This window comes from Vidua macroura, chromosome 3, assembly GCF_024509145.1.
Source record: "Vidua macroura isolate BioBank_ID:100142 chromosome 3, ASM2450914v1, whole genome shotgun sequence".
In the NCBI taxonomy this organism is placed as follows: Eukaryota; Metazoa; Chordata; class Aves; order Passeriformes; family Viduidae; genus Vidua; species Vidua macroura.
The window spans coordinates 39,174,653-39,195,249 of record NC_071573.1 but is presented as its reverse complement, the minus strand read 5'-3'; the positions used below and the strand labels follow the sequence as shown (position 1 = coordinate 39,195,249).

The window sequence follows — 20,597 nt, the reverse complement described above, 5'->3', positions numbered from 1 at the left end:
CCGGGCAGAATCGGAGCCTCGAGGTGCCTCCCACGCCCCAAAACTCCTCCTGTGCTCCAAGATTGGGAGATGGGATCCCAAAAAATGCGCGGGCTCGGCGTATTCCTGAATCCACCCTGAATCCATCCCCCACTGCGGCCTCCGCGCCGCTTCCCCTCGGCCCCGGCGGCTCTGGGGCGAGCTGAGGGAGAGAAGGTTGAGGAAGAAGGGCTGGGAATGAAGAGGGAAGCGGGAAGGAAGAGGAAGGGCAGGAAAAGCAGGAGAAGGAGCGGCGGGTGTCCCCTACCTGCGCCCCGGCCGCCGGCCGCCGGCTGTGCGGGAGCTGGGAGCATCCCGGCATTTATTGGAGCTCCAACTGTGCCACTGTTGACTTTAGCACAAAGCAAAGATTTCGCCGGGCGCCCGTTTTAAAAATGAATATTTTACCAAGATATCGATCAGCTTTATAAAATTCACTTCCAGAGCCGCGGCTCCGAACGGTGCGGGGGGGGGGCGCCAGGAAAGGGGATGCAATATAAGATCTGTGTAAATTTGCTGAACTCTGACGTGGTGGGGAAAGTTTACCCTCCTGGAATTTGGAGCTCCAGCCACCCCCACCCCCCCCCCCCCCCCCCCCCCCACTCCCCGCCGCTTGTTTTTTTTTTTTTTTTTGTTTTTTTTTTTTTTTTTGGGTTTTTTTTTTTTTTTGGGTTTTTTTTTTTTTTTTTTTTATTGTTTACTGACTTTGTTTATTCACAGCTCACGGTTGCTTAACCAGGCAGGAGCAGAATGCGCTCGCTGCGAGGTTGGGATTGTGTGGAGAGAGGGGAAAATGCCAAGGGGAGGAGGGAAAGGGAAGAAATGGCGCCCAGATGGAGGATTTTTGTTTATTTCCTTTTTTTGGGGGGTCGTTTCTGACTCGAATGGTGAAGCGGGGCAGAGGAAGCGGAATGGAAAATGAGGAAAAAAGAGGAGAGAATAGTGGGGAGGGAAGAGGGAGGGGAAACAGGAAGAGGAAATGAAAGTGGGGAGGGAAGAGGGAGGAAAAAGGAGCGAGAGGAAAGAAAATGAGGGGGGGAAAAGGAGAAGAAATAGGGAGAAGAAATTGGGGAAGAAGGAGGGAGGAAAATAAGAGTGAGAAGAAAGAATAGCAGGGAGGAAAAGAGGGATGAAAAGGGAGGGAGAAAAAAGGAGGGAGAAGAAATGAAAGTGGGGAGGAAAGAGGGAGGGAAAACAGACAGAAGGAAAAAAAAGGAAGGGAAGAAAGGAAGGAGAAGAAATGAAGGGAAGGAAAAAAAATGGAAGTGGGGAGGAAAAGAGGGAGGAAAAAGGAGAGAGAAAAAATGGAAGTGGAGAGAAAGGAGGGAGAAGAAACCGAAGCAAAAGGGGAACGAAGGAGGAAAAAGCAGAGAGAAAAAATTAAAATGGAGAGAAATGAGGGAGAAAAAAGGAGGGATAAGAAAGAAAAGGAAGGAAAGAAAGGAGAGACAAAAATAAAAGGAGGGAGAAAAGGTGAAGGGAGAATAAAAAGGGGAGAAAAAAAAAAGAGAAAATAAGAGGGGGGATAAAAGGTGGAAGAAAATAAAAGGAAGGAAGGGGGAAAAAAGAGCGACGAAAGTAAAAGGAGGAGAAGAAATAAAGGAGGAAATAGGGAGATAATTAAAAGGAGGAGGGGAAAATGAAAGGGCCGAGGGAAAAATGAAAGGGGAAAAAGTAAAACGGAAGAAAAATGGAAGGGACGAGGAAAAAAAAACCAGGGGAAAAGGGGAAAAAACAAAAGGGGGAGAAAAAACGAAAAAAGGGGAGAAGAAATAAAGGGGGGAAGGAAGAAAAAGGGAGAGAGAAGGAAGAAAAGGTGGGGAAGAAAGAAGAAAAGGAGGGGAGAAGGAAGAAAAAAGAGGAGAAAGCTCCGCGGAGGAAGCGAGATGCGAGCGGACCCGAGCGGGGCCGGACCCGAGGCCGGGAGCGGGGGCAGGGGAGATGTCCTTGTCCCCAAAGCGGCGACACCCCCGCGCCCGTGCCCGCTGGCCGCGGGAGCCTTTTATGTGCTAATGCCACCCATTGCACGCCCCGCTTGCCATCGTGTGTGTCCTTGGAGAGATCCCGACACATTTCAGCCCCGTTTTGTTTTTTGGGAAGGTTCTTTTTTTCCCCTTCTCCTCTTTCCCCCTGCTCCCCCCGCCGCCCCTCGCCCCGCTCCTCCCCGCTCGTTCCCTTTCTCCCCTTTTCTCTCGCCGCGGACAATGCAGAATTTTAAGAAGGATTTGGACGCTAGTTGGGAAAGCAACATCGCGGCGTGGCCGGCGCCGCGTGGGAAAAACAACAAGTGGTTGGGAAGAGGGGAAAAAAGGAATAGAAGGAAAGGAGAGGAGAGGATCCGGGAGGTGTTGAAAATAAAAACCTCTGCCCCTTTTCCACCGCCCGCGGAGAAACCGGGATGCTGTCCCGGGAAAGGCAGGGATGCGCTGCCCCTGCGAGTCCTAAATCCCTCCCGGTTAACGCAGCTGGGATGATTTTTCCAGGATCGCGGGGCTTTGGGAAAGAGGTCCCCGATTCCCACTTTGAGCGGGGGGTGCGGATTTTCCACCGGTGTTGGGGTGGGATGGGTGGGAATCGTGGGATCCTGGCAGGGATCCCGCGGGCATGGGGGTGTCCTGGCGGGGATAGCGGGATCCTGGAAGTAATAGTGGGATCCTGAGGGGATGGGGGTATCCGGAGGGTTTCCGGAAGGGATGAAAGGATGGCGGCAGACACATCGGAGATTCCAGCGGGGGCTGGAGGGATTCCGTCGCGGGGATTGGAGGGATCCCAGCCGGGCATGGAGCGATCCCAGCCGGGTTTGAAGCGGTAGCAGCCGGGGCCGGCTCGCTCGCGGAGATCCCGGGCATGCCAGCAGGGACAGCAGGAATGCCAGCCGGGAACGGCGGGGGTCCCGTCGGGCGGCGGCGGCGGAACAGAGATTCAGGGGGAAAAGCACCGCCAATACGACTTTAATGGAGTTCTGCGGCAGCTGCGGCCGCTCGCAACCAGAATACACAGTGCGAAGCCATAAATAAAGCATACAGAAACGATAAATTAATCAGATCCAAGTAATTTACTCTCCCGGGAACATCAAGAAGCATTTGCTTCAATTACAACAATCTATCCTGCCTTTTCTTAAATTTTTTATTTTTAGTATTTTTTTTTTTCTTTCCCGTTTCCCCCCTCTTTTTTTTCTTTTTTCTTTTTCTTTTTTTTTCTTTTTCCTTTTTTTTTACGTTTCAAGACTTTTGGTTCTCGGTTTCTGAACTAGGAATATTCACAAGGGAGAAGGGGTTGGTTCTGCCTCAATTGAGGGTTATTTTTTGCCCCCCTCACTCGCACACAAAAAAATAGATATATTTAGACCTCGTGGCGACGACAACAACGAAAAAAATCAAAACAAGACCCGGAGAATCCCCCCCCATGCCCACCCCACCAAACCAAACCACCCTACACGGAGCCCTCCCCCCAGGTGGATTTGGGAAGGGGCCACACGGCTGCAGATTCCCAAATGGATGCAAACATCTGGAGCCAAAAGAAAAAAAAAAAATATATATATATAGATATATATATACCAGATATGTACCGTACTCAGAGTCCACTAAGAGGGCTATTGGGTGGGGGGGAGGGTTTCCCCCTTTTTTCAGGAGTGTTTTCCTGCTTAGGAGGAGTTCATGATGGGCCGGGAATACACGCCTTGGTAGTAGGAAGTCTCTCCAGCCAAAGGCGAGGCCTCCAGGGTGCTTTTGTTCGTTATGGGTGCCATGGCCAGGCCCGTGGGCACGGGCGAGGCATAGCCCGAGTAGTGCATCACCTGCTCGTAGGCCTTCAGGTCCATTTTGTGTGGGTGGTGGTGCTGGTGATGCGGGTGGTGGTGCTGCTGCTCCGAGGAGGACATCAGGTTGTTGATGGAGAATGGGTGGTTGAAGGCATAGTGGTGCTCCGGCTTGAGGTGGCCTTCGTGGGCCAGCCCGGCATGTGGCGGGGCCAGCAGGTGCTGGCCTGGCGAGGCCGAAGGCTCGCCGGGGCTGAGCCCTTTGAGGTCGGCCAGGGTGCGCTTGCGGTCCTGGCATGGTGAGGAGCTGGCTGGGGATTCTGCGCTGGCAGAGCCGTCAGAGCCCCCCGAGGAGCTGCCCTCGCCCAGGGGTTGGTTGGGGGCTTGGCCTGGGCCTTTCTTGCTGCCTCCGCCGCTGCTGGCGCCGTCCTTGGCTGCCAGCTGCTTCTCACATTTGAAGCGCTTCTGGCGGCGCAGGTAGCAGCCATTCTCGAACATGTTCCCCGAGTCCGGGTGCAGCGTCCAGAAGGAGCCTTTGCCCGGCTTGTCTGGTGAGCGCGGCACCTTGAGGAAGCAGTCATTGAAGGACAGCGAGTGGCGGATGCTGTTCTGCCAGCGCTGCTGGTTCTGGCGGTAGAAGGGGAACAGGTCCATGATCCACTGGTAGATCTCGCTGAGGGTCAGCATCTTGTTGGGGGACTGCTGGATGGCCATAGTGATGAGAGAGATGTAGGAGTAGGGCGGCTTGGCGTGCGTGTAGCTGCGCCGGTAGGTCTTGGGGTCACGCGAGCGGTTCAGGTTGGACTGGCCATAGATGGGGCTCATGGAGTTCATGTTGGAGTAGGGCGCCAGGGCATTCATGGAGCCCGCCTGGCCACCCATGGGGCTCATGCTGGGGCTCAGGTGGGCGCCCATGCTTGGCACACCGGCTGAGCCCATGGCCGGCATGGCCCCTGCACCCGGGGACATGCCCGTCAGCGAGGGACTCATGCCCGTGTTAGCGTAGGTCATGTTCATGGAGGTGGCCGCCGCCGTCATATTGGCCGTGCTGCTCATGGCCGACATGGTCATGTAGGTGTTCATGCTGTTCATGCCCAGACCCGCGTTCATGTTGCTCACCGAGGAGTAGCCCTGCGGGGACAAGCGACACAGGGCACGGGGATGGCGCGGGGGGGAGCCCCAGCCCAACCAAGCCCAGCCCAGCCCAGCCCAGCCCGGAGGCGCCGCAGCCGCGGGGCTCCGCGGAGGGCACGGGAGGAAAGAGTTAAATCTTGGCGCGGGGTGGTGGTGGGGGAGGCGGGGGGGTTGTTTTTCTTCTTAATGAAACCCAAATATATTTTGGTATTTATATTAAAAAAAAATCGCGGTGGCAGCAGGAGCGGCGGAGCCGTCCCGGGAAGCGGAGTTGCAGGAAGGGAAATGGAAAGGGACATCCCTGCCCGGAGAGAGAAGAATACCTGGAGGGGTGGAAAGAAAAACAGGGAAGAGTCGCCCGTACCCCCACTCGCACCTCGGGATCCCCGCCCGCAGCACCGAGCCGGTGCCAAAGTTAAATCCCGTCCGGGGGCCGGGATACCGGTGGGGTTTGGGGGGGTCCCGGCTCCGTCCATACCTCGGGCTCCCCGTAGTAGTTGCTCCAGTCCGTGTGCTCATGGCCTTCCATTTTCACCGCTCCCAGCATACTGGAAGTGGAGTGCATGGCAGTTTAAAATTTAACAGCCACAACAAACGACGGAGAGAGCGACCCAAAAAAAAAAAAAAAAAAAAAAAAAAAAGGAAAAAAAATAATCTCCAACCCTCCCTCCCCTCCGCCGGAGCCTCTGGAGGAGGAGGAAGAGGAGGGAGGGAGGAAGGGGGGGATGGAGCGGCGCTGGGGCTGGGGTGGGTTTGTTCCGCCGCCGCTCCTTGGGTGGGTTTTCGCAGCGCTCCGCGGCGAAGAGGCGCCCGGAGGCGATGGAGGAGTCGGAGGAGGAGGAGGAGGGAGGAGGGAGGAGGGAGGAAGAAGAGGAGGAGGAGGAAGAGGAGGACAAGTGCTGCAGTGACGTGGGTGCCCCAGTGATATAGCACGGAGCGGCCGGGCGAGCCTCCAATCCCCAGGTCCTCGGCTGCCCATTTGAATAATCAGCTCACACCTAGGCGGGAGCGGCTCCTCCGCGGCTCCGCGCACCTCTGTGCGCCTCCGCCACCGCCTCGCGCCGGGGGACACCACTGCCACCCCATCCCACTCCCGGGGGATACCATTCCCACCCTGCTCCCCGGACAGCCCCGACGGCAGCGAATCCCCCGCGGCATTCCTGCTGGGAGCAGTCCCGCTGGAGCGGCTGAGTGTCCCCCCTGAAGTCCCCAGTCCCCTCCCCACGCACCTTTGCTCCCGGCGGCGAACGGGCCCCGGAGCTCTGCCTCCCCGGCAGGTCGGGACGCGGCTCTTCCCGGCAGGAAAATCGGGACTGAACGGAGCAGGGAGAGCAGGGAAAGGGGCGGGCAGCGCCGGCGGGGCCGTGGGGGCCGGCCCTGTGCGGGTCCCGGTGCGATGTCCCTGTGCGGGTCCCGGTGTGGGTCCCGGTGCGGATCCCGGTGCGCTCCGTCGGGGCAGCGCCGCCGCCGGAGCGCCTGGGAATGGGGGAGAGCAGGAAAGGAGGAGAAGAGGGAAAGAGGAAGGAAGGACAGATGGGTGACCAAAATCACCCTCCCGCGGGTCTAAATCCCCCCCACTCCCCCATCGCGGTCCTGACGGCGGGGGGGGGACCCAGGGCGACAGGGAGGCATCGGGGGACTTCCCCCCATTCCCACCGCCCCTTCCCAGTGCCCGCCTGGCTCCTCCGGGAGCATCCCTGCCGCTCCTGGGGAGTGTTCCATGAATTCCCACCTAGATCTGCCCACCGTCATAAAAAAAAAAAACAAACCAAAAAAAAACCCCAAAAAAACCCAAAACCAAAACAAAAAAACCCCACCAAAAACCCAAACCAACCGCAAACCTGATTTATTTGGGTTTTTTGATTACTTATTTATTAATATATTTAATTACTTATTTATTTATTGACCTTGCGCTCCCCAGAGGAGCTCCCTTACCCTACATCGCCGAGAGTTTTTAACTCCCCCTAAACCCCTTCAGGATTCTTTCCCTGGGTTCCCAAATCCCTCAGGATCCATGGCCAAAGGAAAACAACCCGTTTCCATCGCGATAGCCGCGGCGATAGATGTAGCCCACCTCCCTCCCAGCCACCCGCCACCCCTTCCAGGCATTTTCTGCCGTGATTTGGGGGAACGGCTCCGAGGGAGATGCCCTGCCAAGAGGCAGGACACCCCAAAAAGAGGGAGGGGCCGCCCCGAGAACGGTGGCGGGGCGCCCTCTGTCGCCTGCTGTGGGTGCGGGGGGGACGGGGAACGACACCCCGCGGTGGGGGGACACGCAGGACACCCTGTGGGGTCACTCCCGGGGGTCACCCCCTTGCACCCCCTGCCCGCACCCGCAGACCACCCGTCCCGGCTGGGAGGAGGTGCTGGTGCACCCCAAGTGCTGAATCTCCACTTCCTGCGTTTCCAAGGAGCTTTCTGCTCATCCAAAGGCTCAGGAAGGGGGAATTAAATTTGGGATGTGGCTGATGGGCAAGCTCAAGGATCCTGCTCTCCACTCCTGGCTGGATCCAGATGTTTTGAATGAGACGCCAGTGGTTCCCCCCATCCCCCCCCCCCTTTTCCCTCAGACCTCGAGGTTTGTTCTGATGGATTCCAGAGAGGCCGGGATGAGCCTTTCCCTGGGCAATTCCCACCCTCAGGCCTGGGCCCTGCAGATGTTGGGGCAGATGTTGGTACAGATGTGAGCACGTCTGGCACCTCCACGTGAGGGGTGGCCGGAGGTGACACCATTCCAAGCTCAGTAGCTCCTGCCTTTCCCAATTTCCTGCTTTTTCCTCTTTACCAGGTGTCGCTTTCCTGCTTTGGCTCCACAGGACTTGGAATTTTGTCCCCACCAAGGGTGAGGATTTTCATCCAGGTGTGGACTGGGAGCTGCCCTGATTCCTTGGATTTTTAATCCTTCAGGACATTCCTACCATCCCAGACACTTAAATCCCATTTTCCCTTTGTCTGTCCCACAATTCTACCATCCTGCTCCATCCATGGAGCACATCCCACTGGAAACGGTGATGCCCATTCCATTCCATGTGTCCACAGGGACAGCTACCACATCCCACTCCTGCTCCTCAGACAAAGCCTTTGTCTCAGGAGCATGAGGACATGGAGCAATTCCAACATTTGTATTCAACAACACGGGCCTAGAAAAGCAGCTGGATGTGGGATCGACTCTGGAGGCTCTGCTCTCACATCCAACCACCTCCTGCTGCCTTCTCACCTTCCACATGGATAAAATTAATCTCTCCTAAGGAAAAGAAGCAGGAAAATTGATATTTTCCCATAAAAAGAACATTTTTAGGAATACTAGGACTGCTAAAAAAGAAAATTTTCTGTGGTGTCTTATTTAAACATTCCCAGTTGGAAAGAGCAAGTTCCCAGCCATCTCCATCTGATTTCTTCTCTTTAATATTTAACTAATATTTATTTTAAATTTAATTTTGAAATTATGCTCTCATTTGCATTGGGAGCCAAGGCTTGGGAGGGGGCTCCCACTTCCCAAGGGATGGCTGGAGTCTGGATGGGCTTTTTCTGCATCCATCCCTTGCGGCAACGCCAGCGCCTTCCCTCCAAGCTGGATAATTATCCCTCTTCTCCTGATAATTATCATCATTAATCCAGGATAATGAACTCTCCCAGTTGTGCTGCTCGTCTGAAAGAAAGGCAGGATTGGGTTTTTCCCTTGAAATCAGGAAATTGGGAGACAGCGGCTCCTGAAGAGCCGACCTTCGGGAGGATTGTTGGAGACAAAAGGCAACTTGTCAGATTTATTGAGGCCTTTCCCTGATAAGAGATGGAAATTATGGATGAATCAGTGCCTGGAAGTACTTCAGGAAGAGGTGGGAGATGGGATTGAGGCAGGAAGAGGGAAGGGTGGAGCAGCATAGGAAAGCTCCCATTGCTCCTGTGCTGCATCTCGCTGGGTTTATTCCCAATTTTTCCTGTAGGATCCATCTTTGTAAGGTCAAGAGTTCTGCTGGGTTGAGAGCATTCCCAGGAGCTTCCGTTCCAACAAGCAGAACAAACCATGGGAAGATGAGGATGACGATGAGGATGATTCACATTCATGAAGTTGGGAATTAAACTGAGCATTCCCACCAAAGCTCTCCAGGAAGAGCCAACAGCACATCCCAAAGTCACATCCAGCACCAATTTGGGAACACACACCAGGATCCCGCTCCCGAGTTCCTACAAATTCCATACATTGGGAAAAGCTACTTGAAGGATTCAGATGAAGACCACCAAAATTCCCTCTTTTTCCCCATGCACAGAGCCTCAGCTCTGGAACAGGTGTTGGTATTCCACCGGGAATTCCCACAATTACACCGGCCAATATTGACTCAACTATTTGAGGAACTCTTCAACCAAGTCTCTCCTAATTAGATTCCACATTAAATGGGGTTACTTAATTCCAGGAAAGATTTTCCAAGGCTTTAGCAAGGCTAACAAAGGAAAAGCCAGGAGTGTGCAAAAATTTTGTCTCTTTAATATCCCAAGGATATCCATCCTTTTAACTCTGGAATGATATCCTTTGATCCCAGGGGCAGGCAACTTGGCTTCATCCACAAGGATTCCTGAGGATCCAGACAGTCAGGATATATCCCCATTTCTGGCATTTTCACTCCCTGTTTTAATGTTCCTTCCTGCTCTGTAATTATCTGATGTCAATGAAGGGAAGGAGCTGCTGGAATAAAATAAAACCGTAGAAAAGCCCAATGGGAATAAAGCCCCACTATTAGGAATGGAGCACGGGCAGTTATCCTGATGGGAATAATAACTTCCTGGGACAGCATTCCTAATGCTCCCTGAGGACAATGCCAGCATGAGGTGGGGATCCTGGGATGGTGGGATGGGATCACAGTGGGAATGGGCAAAACCCCCTTGGAAGAGCCCAGCAGCCTCTGGAAAACTCCGGAGCAAAATCAACAGAGGGCATCTGTCGGCTGTTTGCTGTGGGCCACGTGATGCCCATTCCCAGCTTTCCAGCAGCACGTTTTGCTGGATAAACAAGATGCGCAGGCATCTGGAATGACGGCCGGAGGAGCTGGCTGGCTGCGGAAAACCGGGAGTTAACGGATTCATCTCCAGCTCCCACGGCACAGGGAGAAGGATGAGCGGAGGGAGATGCCCAGATCAAGAAAGAAAGGAAAGAAAGTCTTCCTCACATCCCAGGAAAATCCTGCCGTGGATATTTTCTCCAGGCAGGCAGGGGAATTTTCACCTGACTAAAATATCCAGGGTTTGGGTTCATCCCGGGAAATATTTTTTATGTTTAATGATCAGTTGCTGAAAACTGAAACGTCCTTGGGTTCCCAAGAAGAAAACAAACAGGAAGAAAATGGAATCTGGAGCCTCCTCCCAAAACCCTGGGCTTTAATAGCTCCCTGTTATTTCCTAACAAAACCCCTGCGCTGCTGGAGAGCTTCCAGCCTGGCTGAGTTGCTTCAATTCCCACTGGGAATTTGCTGCTCAGGGCAGGGGGATGAATGATCCCAAGGATGGTCCAGCACATCATCCAAGGAGCAGAATTAAGGGACCCAATTCCCAAATTTCTTACACATCCCATAAAAGCAGAGATGTGCCCAGTCCAACCAGTCCCAGCCATTTGCAATTGACAGGATTTGGAATGGGTGCCGGAGCAGGGAGACAGGAGCATGTCCCAACTTTCTCAGCGCTCCAGGAGGCTGCTTTTCCAAGGAGATCCATCGGAGACAACCTCTCCGAGGATTCTGATGGACATTTATAGCCCTGTGAGTCATTCCCGGCCTTGTTTAAACCAGTTAGACCTGGCCAAGACCTTGAAAATAGCTCCATTTATCCCGAGTGGCTCCATTCCCGCATTCCGGGTATAAATAGCTGACGGAGCTGCTCCGAGCTCAGCAATGCAGGCACTGCTCATTCTATGTCACCCATCATGTCCCCTCCTGACATTCTGCTGCCAGGGTACCCCATTTTCCTGGGAATGAGGGGTCCCTGGCAGAGCCCGCAGCAAAACAGCCGGAATGGAGATTTCTGCTTCCAAAAAAACCACGGGAGCTTGGGATCAGGCCCTGTCTGGGAGTCTGTGTTCCATGACCACTAATAGCAGGCCAGGATCACCCCATAAATCTGTTCAGGGTCAGCACAATCCCGGTTCTGTGCCTTGGGATGAGACACCAGCGGTGCCGCAGTGACAGCAGGACACTCGGATCCTCCCCACCCTTGGCCTGGCCTGGCTGGATCATGGTGGGAATTTCAGAGCCACCCCATCCCAGCACCACCCTGCAGGTCACTGCCACCTGCAAGGATATTTTCATTCAGTTCCATTCTTTTCCAGGGAAAAAAATTCCATTGCAACTCAGGCTTTAAAATCCAGGGAAGCTTTGAGTGTGGGATCAGCTTAATTTTGCCAGACAAATGGAAATCCTTTGTTTCTGCTAAAAAAAAAGATTTTCTGATGGAAAAACCACCTCAGGTTGAGGAGGAGCATTTGACACCTGCTCCCAACCCTGGTAAAGGTGGAAAACAGGGAATTTCAGGTTGCCTGTCCTGAGTGGGATGATGGCACAGCTCATCCTAGCCAGACTGGCTCCCACAGCCAGAATCCAGATTATTTCCAAGACTTTTTCCCCCCTAAAAACCTTTTTCCCCCTAGACACAGTGATTCCCTCACAGTAAAACTCAGAATTCCTGTGTCCTTGGGACCTCGCCCCCTGTGCTGGTGGCCCGTGGCATGCAGATTAATCCAGAGCCTTTGGATGCTAAATCCAGTGGGTTTGGGCTACTAAATCCAGGGATTTTGGCCTTTGAAATCCAGTAGTTTTGGTTACTAAATCCAGTGCCTTTGGATTGGTAAATCCAATGCCTTTGGCTACTGAATCCATTGCCTTTGGTCAACAAAATCCAGTGTTTTGGACTGCAAAATCCAGTGCCTTTGGATTGGTAAATCCATTGCTTTTGGACTGCTAAATCCAGTGATTTTGGACTGTTAAATCCAGTGAGTTTTGACTGTTAAATCTAGTGGATTTGGCCTGCTTAATCCTGTGCCTTTGGGCTCCTAAATCAAATTCTTTGGGCTACTAAATCCAGTGATTTTGGCCTGTTAAATCCGGTGCCTTTGTCTACTAAATCCAGCATTTCTGGGGCTACTAAATTCCATGGTTTTGGCCTGCTAAATCCAATGTTTTTAGCCTGTTAAATCCAGTGCTTTTGACCTCTTAAATCCAATGTTTGTGGGACTACTGAATCCATTGGTTTTGGCCTCTTAAATCCAACATCTTTGGGCTCCTAGATCCAGTGCATTTCCAGGGAAGAGCTGTTCTGCAGAGGGATGGAAAAGCTCTGTGATGGCGGCAGCTCTGGTTCTCTCCAAACATTTCTTCCCCTTCACTCTGATTTTTTTTTCCCTCAGAGGAAATAGTGTCTAAATCAACACCTGCCCAAGGAATGGTTTTCCACGGATCGGACAGCACTTTCTGTTGGAAAAACTTCCAATCAGCTGCATTCCCGGACTGGGCTTATTTTTCACAGTTTTCTGAGTACATTCTGTTTTGGTGCCAGAGTAAAGAGCTGCAGGGACAGACTCCAGCCCAACCTGCAGCAGCAGCATCCTCACTGGATTTTGGGAAGGAGAGTGTGCTCTGACCTACATGCTCAACTTGGAAAAAGACAGGTTATCCCTTAACATCCCAAAATGCTTCTCCTGGGATATGAAGCTGTGATATGGAGTCTGAAGGAAAACTGCCCTCTCCCCCAAAAGCAGCCTCCGGCTGTTTTGCAGCTCCAGCTGTTTTGCAGCTTCCTGATCCCTTTTCCAGAGGGTGGAACAACCTTAACCAGAGCTTTTTAAAGCTCTCCCACCTTTGCCTCCTCTCTTCCTCCAGCACAGTGTCCCGGCGGCTGCAGAACAAGACCGCTACAGAGGCTGCTGGAAGCTGGTGGCGCAGAATACACTGGGAGGCCTTTTTTTTCCTTGGAAAATATTTCCCTGCCACAGGCTGCGGTGACAGCAAACATTCCTGCCGGGGCTGGCGCGGGGAGGCATCACCCTGTGGGATGGCTGGGGCTCCCAGGGTGGCTCCAGCCTTCCCCTTCCTAGGGTGCGATCCTGCTGCCGTTCCCGAGGGATCCAGGCCTGGTCGCACAAAGGCTTTTTATGCTTCTGGCACCCGGGGTTGTTTTTCCAAGGGAGAAAAGAGGAGCTGGTGTGGCCCCCCAGGAATATCCAGGGGAGCCCTGGCCACTCCATGTGCCCTCGGCTCACCGGGAAAAAGGGAGGATTGTTAAAAAAAAAAACTCTGATCCGGAGCAGGGAAGTCAGGGCTGTGGTTGTGAATCAACAGAGCTGCTGCTATTTCCAGCTTTTTGGGAGCAGGGATAGAGCCCCCCCTGCCCAGGCCAGGTGTGAGCTGAGGGATTTCAGGAGCCGCCGGAATGGTGGCACATGGCACACATGTGGATTTGTTCCTTCCGTGAGCTTCCATGGGCAATTCCAGTCCTATGGAAGAAAAGTCATGGGGCAGGACACCCTGGAATATTGATAAGATTTTAATTTTATTTTTGTCATGGATCATGGAATTCCAAAATGCTTTGGATTGGAAGGGAGCTTAAAGCTCATCCCATTCCATCCTGCCATGGACAGGGACACCTCCCGCTATCCCAGGTTGTTCCAACCTGGCCTTGGACATTTCCAGGGATAGGGCAGCCACAGCTCCTCTGGGAAAACTGTTCCAGGGCCTCATCACCCTCCCAGGGAAGGATTTTTCCCTCATATCCAACCTGAATCCACCGTCCTCCAGCTTTTCCCCTTGTCCTCTCACTCCATGCCCAAAGTCCCAAATGATAATGGAAAGGAGACATCTGAAAATCCCAGGAACTCTGCTGGTACTAATACAAGGGGCTCAGCTGGACCACAGAAGGAGCTCCTGGTTTTCCTTCTCTTTTACAGAAAGGAAAAGCTATTCCCTGGGGTCATGCAATGATTCTCGTCCCACCCAGCCCTCACCCCACCGGGAAGCAGCGAGGGCTGAGGGCTCCGCTTATCTGCAGGAGCAGCCTGCCTGTCTCCATTCCCAACCTTTCCAGACCCATTTTTCAGCTGATTCAATCTCCACAGAGGAGACAGGGCTTCCCGAGGTCTCCCACCGGGAATGAAATCCACTCTGGACAGGACCTAGGAGCACTACACAGCTCATCAATCCCGGCTCCACTTGGGAATGGCGGGGCTGCTCCTTATCTCCAGAGATAGCGGCTGGGGATGTGTTGGGAGTGTCCTTATCCACCGGGATTCACCTGATGGAGCACTGGGATCCAGGTTTAAATGTTGGGGCTTATCCCAGCTTTCAATGGAAGGGTGCAGGCACATCCCAGCTTTCAGGGTGAGGGTGCCAGAGCATCCCAATTCCCACAGCGAGCATCCCAATTTCCACAGCAAGCATCCTGATTCTCACGGCGAGCTTCCCAATTTCCGCAATGAGCATCCCAACTTTCACTAGAACACACAACTTTCACTCCTGCCCCCTTTCCGCCTCCACTTCCATCACAAAAGACCCCCTAACAAGATAACATTTGCAATCCACAGGCACCACCCCTGGCCCCTGAGGCATCTCTGCATCCCGAACTTCCACTTCACTCCTTGCCCTTTTAGGCTTGGGGTGAAGGGTTTTTCTACTGGTTTTCCCATCTGGCTGGGAAATCGAGATGCAGCCGTGCCCCCCTGAGTGCCAATCCCAATCCCTGCTCCCATTAACACCTCATCAGCTCCCGGGGATCCCGATAAACACAGCACAGCTATCCAAGGAAATACCGCGGGCCTTGTGATGCAGAGCCCCCGGAGCGGGAAGAGGATGAGGAGCGGGATATTTCCTGGCCCTTGGATGAGCAGCTGCTCCCAAGCACCTCGGTGGGCAAACAGCACCTGGGAGAGCAGGGAAGCCAGGATGTGGATTCAGGAAGCATCCCTGCATCCTGCTGCTCCATGGAGATGCTAATGGACTCCCCATTATCCCAGCTTCCCGCTGCTCCAGCCGCGGGATGCTCCCGCTGCTGGATTAGGAGCAGCGCAGGGGGCTCGACTGGCACCCGGCCCCCGGCCTTGGGAAGGGAGGGAAGGAGGGATCCAGGATTTATTCCTGCAGTCAGGAACAAGGCGGTGACAAACAGCTGCCGCTGGCACCTCCTTTGTTGGGAATGCTGCAAGGAGCATCCGGAGGCTGCGGCGGAGCCGCCGCTGGCACCTCCTTTGTTGGAAATGCTGCCAGGAGCATCCGGAGGCTGCAGCGGAGATAAAGCAGCCTGGCAGCTCCAGGGAGGTCAGGGCTGGCAATTCAGGATGCTCATCCATCCCTGCTCACCGGGAATGGGACAAAATTCAGGAAGGAACATCCACTGGAGCAGCGGGAATGGGGAAAGGCATGCCCAGCTCATCTCACTGCTGCTGGATCCATCCTGAAGGATTCAATCCCTGCAATCTGCTCCCACTTTCCTGTGTCATCACCTGCAGGGTGTCCCAGAAAATTCTGATCCACAGGGATCCTCGACTGCCACTCCTGGACGCCCCAGAATCCCACCCTGTGCCTGAAGGCGTTTTCCAAGCATTTCTTAACAGGATTTGCCTATGGAAAACTTTTGGTGACCCAAAAAGGGGATTTTTGGCAAGGAAAGTCCATGCCAAGGGCATGGAGCATAGGACACACTTCCTATGCCAAGCTCCAAAACATCCCTGTGGAATTTCATACCTCACTGTGCCAGAGCCTGTGCTATTTGGAAAACTTTGGGAAAGGGGAATCAAACCTCAGGCCTGCCAGTGTAGGATGCTCAGAATCCCTCAGGATTGATCCCGATGGAGCTTGGGATGGTAGCCAGTGGCATCATTCCCATTATTCCCATAATTCCCTAGGGATGTGGGTTTGGGATTGCTCCACGGAAAGGCAAAAAGTCTGGCTCGTGCACAGGATTTAGCAAGAGGGAGACACAGAAGCTCCAAAGGGAAAATCAACCCATTTGGAAGCAAACTGGGAGCAATCTGATTATCTCCCAGTGCACTCTCTCTGAGAGATGAAATCAGGGATAATCCCAAACTGTGGGCAGATAACACCTTCCCAAACCCTCAGAATCAGCTCCCACTGCTGAATTCTCCATGCTGGAATTTCAGCAAAACTCTCAGAGCTGCCTTGTCCAAGAGCAAGTGGTTTTTTGGGAAGAGTCAATTTGGGAGCTTGGTGTATTCCATGGAATGGCAGGGATGGGAATACCGCCAGGATCAAGCCCATCCCCTCCCTCCTCCCAGAAGGAATTGTATCCTTCCAGGTGCTGACGTCATCAGGGAGCTCTGCCGTGCGGCTCTGGGGGTGAGGCAAATCCCAAGGCACATTCCAAGGGTTTCCCTGCCATCCCATTCTATCCCAGTCTCCTCCTGCAGCACTTCCACATGGGAATAGCAGCTCTGCCTGTGGGCCGGAGCCTCCAAGGTTGGAAAACCCACATTCCATCCATCCCAAATCCTTTGGGATTCCAAGTCATGGATGAGCAGAGGCCAAACTCCATCTCAAGCTGGGCCCTTCTATAAGGATCATTTTTCAGGAGCTTCCCGGGTTTCAGTTTAAAGTATCCAGAAATATTCCCCAGACACAAAATCTGATGTTTCGCGAATAAACGAATGTGAAGCATAATTTTTTAAGGAAAATCATGGAATCTCAGCACAGTAAAGGCTGGAAACATCTAACCATTCCTTCACCACTAAACCATATTCCCAAGATTTAAATCCCTCCAGGAACTGGGATACCTGGGCAGCTCTGCCAGGGTTTCCCAACTTTTTCCATGAGGAATTTTTCCCTAAAATCCATGGAAAAGAGAAGGTTGTGCCCCATCCCTCCCTTAGACATGGCTACACCTCCAGCACTCCCCCACTGCCCCCCAGTTTTGCCTCCCAAGGATTTGTCCCAGAAAGAGAGATTCATTCCCTTTCCAGCATTCCCATTTTCCCAGAATTACACAGACACCTCAGCAGGCAGGAGCTGCCAATGACCGTGTTTGACTGAAATAATTTTATTTGAACACAATTCCCTGTTTCAACATTTTTAAGGAGCAGGGGTTTATTTAAGATGGGTTCAGTTTTAATCAGTTTAATGGGATTTTCTGGTTTTTCATGGAAGCACTTCCAAATGGTCCTGATTAACTTTTCCGAATCAATACGCTTAAGGGCAAAGCATACAATTATCCCAGCAAATGAGCTCCTCCGTAGATCCTGACGGAACTCTGCCTTGGATCTGGGCCTGGATTCCCTTCCCTGATTCATATTCCAGGAGGAAAAGGGGCAGAACCCCATGGATCCTTTTCCCCAGCTCATACTCCATGAGGAAAAGGGAGGTTCAGCCTCAGTTCCCCTTTCCCAGCTTACCCTAAGGAAAAGGGGCAGCACAGGTGAGGCTCAGACCCTGGATGCCCTTCCCTATATTCCCTGAGGAAAAGGAGCACCACAAGCACTGGAATTGCAGAGGAAAACCTCTGGCTCTTGCCTTACCTTTCACATCCCAGTTTTTAATTCCAATATGTTAAACACCCCAAAAATGCACAAACTCCTGGAAAAGCTGGGTTGGGATCAGCACTGGGATAACCTCAAACTACCCCATGGGATTCCATATTACTGTTATCCCAATCCAACCACAGATGTGGGAGCACCTCCCATCCACAGGTCAAGGATCACATCCTGCTTCCCATTTATTCCTGCAGGATCCAATATCCCCTGGCTTTTGGCAAGGTGCGACGTTTTTCCAAATTTCCTGAGGTGCAGAATTCTTTGGGAAATGTCAGAGTTCCTGGCAGATTAAGCAAGAGCCGGAGCAAACAGGAATGACATTACTGTAATTCCTGCTGTGCCAGGTCATTTTCCTGCAATATCACGGTTCCCATCCCAAATCCTGTTCCTTGCATGATCCTTCCCATTCCCTAATCCTAGGGTTTTATTTATTCATCCCATGGATAAAAGCAAAGAGGAGGAAAAGATAATTTCCTTCCTTTTTCCTTCCTTTTCCCTTCCTTTTTCCTTCCTTTCTTCCTTGCATTTGGGCGAATTCAAACACCCCTGAAATTCCAGGTTTTTAAAATATCTTTTTAGGTAGGCATTCCCAAATTTCCCCAGCAGATCCTGCATTGTTATAAGAATCCACGGCAGCAGTTCCCAGCACATTCCCAGCCATGGGATACAAGGATCTGAATGTGGAATTGATATATGGAAAAGTCAGACCCCTTAGCAGAGCTGGGATCATGCAATCCCAAAAATCCAGCCCTTCCTAGTGCTCCAGGAACAGGAAACAACCCCTACTAGGAAAATATGGATTCGCTGCTTTTTTAGGGACTTCTGGCTTCTTCCAGGATATTCTCAGCTTCCCTTTGGGTTTTTCCCTCTCCTTGTCCCACCAGCTGCTCCAATCCCCAAAACCAGCAGCAAATCCTGTTTTTTCTGTGGGATCAACCAGCTCACAGGGGACTCTGCAGGGATGGGATCCATCCCTCACATTCCCTCTTCCCACCGGGATCAGGTTTGGGGCTTGCAGGAACCACATTCTGGGGAATCAAAAGCTTGGGAATTGCCACCCTTCCTGAGCCTCTGGCAGAGGATGAGCACAGGAATACAGGAGGAAAACACTCCTGGGCTGAATTCCATGGGATATCCAACAGGAGAGCACTTCCTGAAGGACACAGGGATTCTGGGAAGGGTTTGGGAGTGCCAGGACATTCCCTTGGGAATGCTGCTCCAGTCCAGTTTGCACTGAAAGAATTCCAGGGAATTCTTTCTCACCCTGCTGGTGCAGGGGCAGACCTGAGCAGGAGAAGCTGGATTTAAGGGAAAATTACACCTGGAAAAGCGGAAAAACTGTGGAAGGAGACAAATGGGAGCTGCTGTCAGGAAAAGGAATCAATTTTCCATGTTTTCCAGTGTTTTTTCCAGCTGTTTGCTGATGGGTTTGAGGTGGGGGCGGTGCCAGAATTTGGGAAGCTCAGGAGGGGTTTCCTCATGGGATGAGCAGTTGGGATTCCCGGGAAAAGCCTCTCCTCCTCTCAGGAGTGATCCAGGCTGCGGGAATGTCTGTAAAAGGGGAGAATCCATGGATTTGAGTGGGAAAAGAAATCAATGACTGAATTAAAAGAAGGAGCAGGTTCCCAGTGAAGGCGTATCCAAGATTTCCAGGTGTTCCAGCCCATCCGAGTGTCCCCATCCCAACACTGGGAGCACAGGAAGCTTCCTGGCTCCCTGATTTCCTCCCTCTGGAACTGCTCCAGCTTTTCTATTTCTGGACTCCAATTATCCCCAGCTGGCTTTCCATAAAAATTCCTGATGCCTCCAGCCTGGAAGTGGGAAAAACCTCCAGGAGCCCATAGGAATCAGCAAAGCCTCTGGATCCAGCACTCCAAAATCATTATGGAATGAGGGAGTGGGAAGGTGATGTCAACCTGGATTTAGGGTGGATAATGCATCCCTCTGTCCCAGGTCCATCCTGCTCTTCTCAAAAATTCACCACAACCACAGAGGGAGAAACATGGGATTATCCAGGGATTTCATATGGAGCTGTAGCTGCTTTCCCTCTCTTCTGTGTTCCCAGTTCTTTACCTTTCCATCAGTTTTGGAATATAGAGTTTCCAGCAAGGAGAACCACACCTTATACTGAACCAAATTCCCATGGAATTTGCTTCCCAGTGCTCCTTTGGCGTTTCCAAGTTGGAAATCCAAGCTCATCCATTGCTGTCGAATCCAGCAGGATTCAAGCAAATTCCAGGTGCCATTTCAATATTAATCAGGATTTCTCATCCCTCCGAAACTGGGAGGAATTTTTTGAGCAGATTTATGGAAAAGAGCCAGAGGGAATTGCCTCGTCATCCCCAAATTCCTTGGGAGTTGGTGATCCTTGAGTTTGGGATCAGATTGGAGCAGGGACAAGGATAATTCATGGAATGGGAAGAGCCACTGGAGCTTCCCTGCATTCCTTGGTCATAGCCTCAAAGCAAGGCTGGATCCACTCCTTATTCCTCTCCACAATCCTGGGATCCCCGAGCTTTGGGACACCACCACTGTTGTCCTCCATCCCTGCATCCCGATCCCCCATCCCAGTGGGAATTTTTTGGAGGAGCAGACACAGGAGCATTGAGCAGGGTCTGGAATGTGGCAGTGGCTGCCAGAGCCCAGCAGCTCCCGGGAAAAGCGCCAGGCCAGGAATAAGGAACTCCAGTGTGGATCCCAGACTGGATAAACACACCCCAGCTCCCACCTGGCATGGGGAATGAGGCTCTGACCTCTGGCTCCACTTCTTGCCGAGATAATGCCACCTCCTCTCCCACTGGGAAACGGAGGCCTTTACAGATTTTCCAGGTTTTCCACGGAGCAAACAGCAGGAAAACAACTTGAGGAGCAGCCATGGATCCACAGAAGTGACATCCAGGATCCAAACATCATCAAAATTCCAGGCTTCCCGAATTTTTGGGGGATATTCACTTTATAAATTCCTAAAATGGATACACCCTTTTTTTTTTGCCTTATCATTCATCCCAGGATTCTCCCAAAAATTTTCTCCAATATATTAATAAACTACACAGGAATTTTTGGGAATTCCTTTACTTCCCCCCAAAAAAAATCAGTTGGTTATTTTTGGGGTTTTTTTGGGTTTTTTGGGTTGTTTTTTTTTTGTTTGTTTGTTTGGTTTTTTTTTTTTTTTTCTTT

The 20,597-nt window shown here is 52.2% G+C and overlaps 1 protein-coding gene and 1 long non-coding RNA gene across 3 annotated transcripts in view; both read right to left on the bottom strand.

The window, feature by feature from the left end:
* LOC128804659 (uncharacterized) overlaps positions 1-389 on the bottom strand; it is a 14,866-nt gene extending 14,477 nt beyond the window's left edge. Inside the window, exon 1 of the long non-coding RNA XR_008436144.1 lies at positions 287-389. This is a non-coding gene — a long non-coding RNA (uncharacterized LOC128804659). The remainder of the gene's footprint in view (positions 1-286) is intronic.
* A 3,014-nt stretch (positions 390-3,403) lies between these two features.
* On the bottom strand, positions 3,404-6,353 carry FOXA2 (forkhead box A2). 2 transcript variants are annotated; one of them, XM_053972629.1, is made up of 3 exons: positions 6,139-6,353; positions 5,388-5,457; positions 3,405-4,906 (listed from the first exon to the last, which is right to left on the bottom strand). In XM_053972629.1, the coding sequence occupies exons 2-3, from the start codon at positions 5,454-5,456 to the stop codon at positions 3,662-3,664; spliced, it is 1,314 nt and encodes a 437-aa protein (XP_053828604.1). In that variant the 5' UTR covers position 5,457; positions 6,139-6,353; the 3' UTR covers positions 3,405-3,661. The 2 variants fall into 2 exon arrangements, with proteins under 2 accessions (XP_053828603.1, XP_053828604.1); XM_053972628.1 differs by lacking the exon at positions 6,139-6,353 and having other exon boundaries at positions 3,404-4,906; positions 5,388-5,474.
* Positions 6,354-20,597: the final 14,244 nt, after the last annotated feature.